The sequence below is a fragment of the Manacus vitellinus genome, unplaced genomic scaffold (genome assembly GCF_001715985.3).
Source record: "Manacus vitellinus isolate BGI_N305 unplaced genomic scaffold, ASM171598v3 scaffold_47_pilon, whole genome shotgun sequence".
In the NCBI taxonomy this organism is placed as follows: domain Eukaryota; kingdom Metazoa; phylum Chordata; class Aves; order Passeriformes; family Pipridae; genus Manacus; species Manacus vitellinus.
The window spans coordinates 54,000-57,747 of NW_021940585.1; the positions used below are offsets into that span (position 1 = coordinate 54,000).

A 3,748-nucleotide genomic window follows, 5' to 3' on the forward strand; every position below is an offset into this window, starting at 1 on the left:
TCCAGGAGGGTTTGGACAATGCTCTCAGGGACAGGGTGGGATTTTGGGGTGTCCTGGGCAGGGCCAGAGGTTGCTGATCCTTGCGGGTCCCTTCCAGCTCAGGACATCCCATGACAGCACTTGTCCCACATGTTTCTCCGCTGTCCCGACCAGGAGGAGCCTCGTCCTGGTGGGAAGTTCATCAGATGTTGCCCCAAGCTGAGCTTCTCCAGCTGGAGTTCAGGGAATGAGAACGCAGGGGGTTTGGTTTTGCTGTTCCTGCAGGGAACAAGAACGTGGTGACGCGGGAGCACCTGGACCGGATGAAGAACAGCTGCATCGTCTGCAACATGGGCCACTCCAACACCGAGATCGACGTGGTGAGTTCAGCCCCATGGGCTGGCCCACCCTGCTCCTCCTCCCGTGGCTCCAGCTCTCCCTCCTCCTCTTGCAGACCAGCCTGAGGACCCCCGAGCTGACGTGGGAGCGGGTGCGTTCCCAGGTGGATCACGTCATCTGGCCCGATGGGAAGCGGGTGGTGCTGCTGGCTGAGGTATGTGGGGAGCTGGGCCACAGTTCCTGGTGGGAAATCATGGGTTTATCCAGGTGGAAAAGCACTGGGAAGAGCTTCAGGGCTCAGAAAAGGGTTTATTATTGTATTTATTATTTTTTATTTATTATTTTTTCTGTCCTTTTCTTGAGGCAGGGGTGTGTGTCCTGTCCCACACGCACCCACAGCTGGGTCTGTCAGACCCCTCCTGTAGCCAAACCCACCTGCTCCAGCTGTGCCAGGGATTCCCAGGCAGGAATCTGGCTCCTCTTCTTCCCACTGGAGCTGCTCTGGCAGGAGGGAGGGACTGGCTTTTCCAGGGACCACAACACTCCCCAGCCTTGAAGCTCAGGGTTGGGGTGGGAGCTGGGACACAGTTGGGATGCTCTGGGCACAAAAGTGGCTCTCGGGAGGGGATGGAGGTGAATCCCACCTGGAATGTCGACTGGGTTTGGATTTGGGGTGACTCCTGCTCTCCCCCAGGGCCGGCTGCTCAACCTGAGCTGCTCCACAGTTCCCACCTTTGTCCTCTCCATCACAGCCACCACTCAGGTCTGTACCCAGGAGGGGCCTCGGGGGTGAAGATGCTTTGGGAACACCCTGGGGTGGGGCCTTGGAATACCACAGGAACCCCCTCTTCCCTGGGGTGGATTAATGGTGGTGGGAACTTGGTGTTTTGGGTGCAGGAAGTTTTGGGAGAGCTTTGAAATGGTGCAGATTTCGAATGACACAGATCTCCTGCTGGGCTGGGAGATGGGCTTGAGCCCCTCAAGCACAAGTTTAGGCCCCCCAGCACGGGTTTCAGCCCCCTGAACTCAGGTTTCAAGCCCCCAAAGCACAGGTTAAGCCCCCCAGCACAGATTCCAATCCCCACAGCACAGATTTAAGCTCCCCAGCAGAGGTTTAAACTCCCCCAGCTGAGGTTTAAACCCCCTAGGACAGGTTTAGGGCTTACCTCAAAGCAAGGCTGGTGGGACTGGGAACATGGAGGGGACTGGTGGGACTGGAGGACACTGGTAGGACGGGGATCATGGGGAGACTGGTGGGGTTGGGAACAGGGAGGGGATTGGTAGGACTGGGAACAAGGGGGAGATTGATGGGGTTGGGAACTTGGACACTGGTGGGGCTGGGAACATGCAGGGACTGGCAATCCCCCCCTTCCCTCGTGGCACAGCAGCTCTCAGAGGTTTAAGAGAGGCAGAGCTGCTCCATTGTCCTCCATCCTCATGTTTTTCCATGGGGTTTTTCCCAGCTGCTACAAACAGCTTGTCATCCCCTCATCCCTGACCCTGACCCCCTTCCCAGAGGGACTCTGGACATGCCCTGAGCTGGGAGCCTTTCCCTCAGGGCACCTTGGAAATGGTTGTGCCCTCCCTGTGGCTCCCAAGTCCTTGTCACTGTCCCTGTGCTGCCGTGGCTGGTGGCCATCCCTGGGTGTTCCTGGGCTGTCCCTGAGCATTCCCAAATTTTATCCCTGTGCTCTCCACAGGCTCTGGCTCTGATTGAGCTCTACAATGCTCCCGAGGGCCGCTACAAGCAGGACGTTTACCTGCTGCCCAAGAAGATGGGTGAGTGAAGAATTCCTTAGGAATTCTGTGCGCCAGCTGTGTGAGATGTCAGGAAAAAACTCACCCCAGGGCTGGGAAACACTTCCAGAGGGAGAAGGAGTTCAGGGAAACCAGCAGAGGCAGCAACTTCGAAACGAGTGGGGGTGGTTTGATTTATTTCCCTTGGTGTCCCGCAGCGTGGGAGGCATCCCCTCTCCTTATGCTCCCTTCCCCAGGGTTTCTCCAGGGTTTTCCATGCCATCCTGGTGCCTTTGGGGGCACATCCAGCCCAGGCTTGGGCTCAGCTCTGCTCCAGCCGTTGGGTTGTGGTGACTCCGGGGGGGTGATGGTGATGGTGGCGATGGTGACCCCCCCCTCAGCTCCCTGGGGTGTGAGGGGGGGGTGGGTCCCCCTGATCCCGTTTTCCCTGCCCCATTCCCAGATGAGTACGTGGCCAGCCTGCACCTGCCCTCGTTCGACGCCCACCTGACGGAGCTCACGGACGACCAGGCCAAGTACCTGGGGCTCAACAAGAACGGGCCCTTCAAACCCAACTACTACAGGTGAGGGCTGGGAGCACCTCCAGATCCACGGGGACAGGGCTTTGGAAAGTGCCTCCAGCAGCAGAAGGATGTGGAGCTGCTGGAGTGAATCCAGAGAGCCCACGGAGATGCTCCGAGGGCTGGAGAGCCTTTGATTTGGAGGCTGGGAGAGCTGGGAATGCTCAGCCTGGAGAAGGGAAGGCTCCAGGGAGACCTGAGAGCCCCTTGCAGGGCCTAAAGGGGCTCCAGGAGAGCTGGAGAGGGACTGGGGACAAGGGATGGAGGGACAGGACACAGGGAATGGCTTCCCACTGAATACTGGGGAGGAATTCTTCCCTGTGAGGGTGGTGCGGGGCTGGGATGGAATTCCCAGAGAAGCTGTGGCTGCCCCAAGCCTGGAAGTGTCCAAGGCCACGCTGGAGCAACCTGGGATAGTGGAAGGTGTCCCTACCCATGGCAGGGGCGGGATGGGATGTGCTTTAAGGTCCCTCCCCACCCAAACCAGTCTGGAATTCCATGATTTGGGATCCCCTGGCGCTGGCACAGCCTCTGCTCCCAGGATCTGTGTTCCAGCCCTCACTGTGCCCCTTCTCTCCTAGATACTGATGGACCATTCCCAGAAGGACCAGACCACACAAGGCAACATTCGAGAGATTATTTTTAAAAATCATTTTTATTTTGGTTTACCTTTTTTTTTATTGTTCCTTCCCCCCCCCTCCCCGAAGCCATTTTTCCTGTTTTTACATTTCTCTGTGGTTTCAAGGCCAGGATTTCTTTTCCTCCCCCTTTCCCACCATCACATCTCAGTCTGACCTGACCAGACAAACCTGGCATTTGCTTCTTGCTTCCATGTGCTGAAGCCTGTGATTCCCAGCCCTGGCTTTGGGAGAGGTTTTCCCTTTCCTGCTGTTCCCAGGGCACTTCATTCCCGCAGCAATGGGTTTGTTTTGCTTTCCTTTGGTGTTTTTTCCCACCCTGGTCTCCCTGCGGATCCGGAGATGCTCCGTTCTCCTTCTCTTCTCTTTTCTTTCTTTGTGTGGAATTTCTGCAACTTCTAAATTGCCTTAAAGAGCCCAGTTTTAGCTGCTAGATCCCTGCTCCGGGCACTTCCCGGGAGCAGAGCGGAGCCT

At 57.2% G+C, this 3,748-nt stretch overlaps 1 protein-coding gene across 1 annotated transcript in view; it reads left to right on the forward strand.

Moving 5' to 3' along the window:
- AHCYL1 (adenosylhomocysteinase like 1) overlaps window positions 1-3,298 on the forward strand; it is an 11,927-nt gene extending 8,629 nt beyond the window's left edge. Inside the window, exons 9-14 of the mRNA XM_029962468.1 lie at window positions 239-359; window positions 434-532; window positions 1,013-1,081; window positions 2,019-2,097; window positions 2,519-2,639; window positions 3,218-3,298. Of these exons, the coding sequence (XP_029818328.1) occupies window positions 239-359; window positions 434-532; window positions 1,013-1,081; window positions 2,019-2,097; window positions 2,519-2,639; window positions 3,218-3,224 (496 nt within the window). The 3' untranslated portion in view covers window positions 3,225-3,298. The remainder of the gene's footprint in view (window positions 1-238; window positions 360-433; window positions 533-1,012; window positions 1,082-2,018; window positions 2,098-2,518; window positions 2,640-3,217) is intronic.
- Window positions 3,299-3,748: the final 450 nt, after the last annotated feature.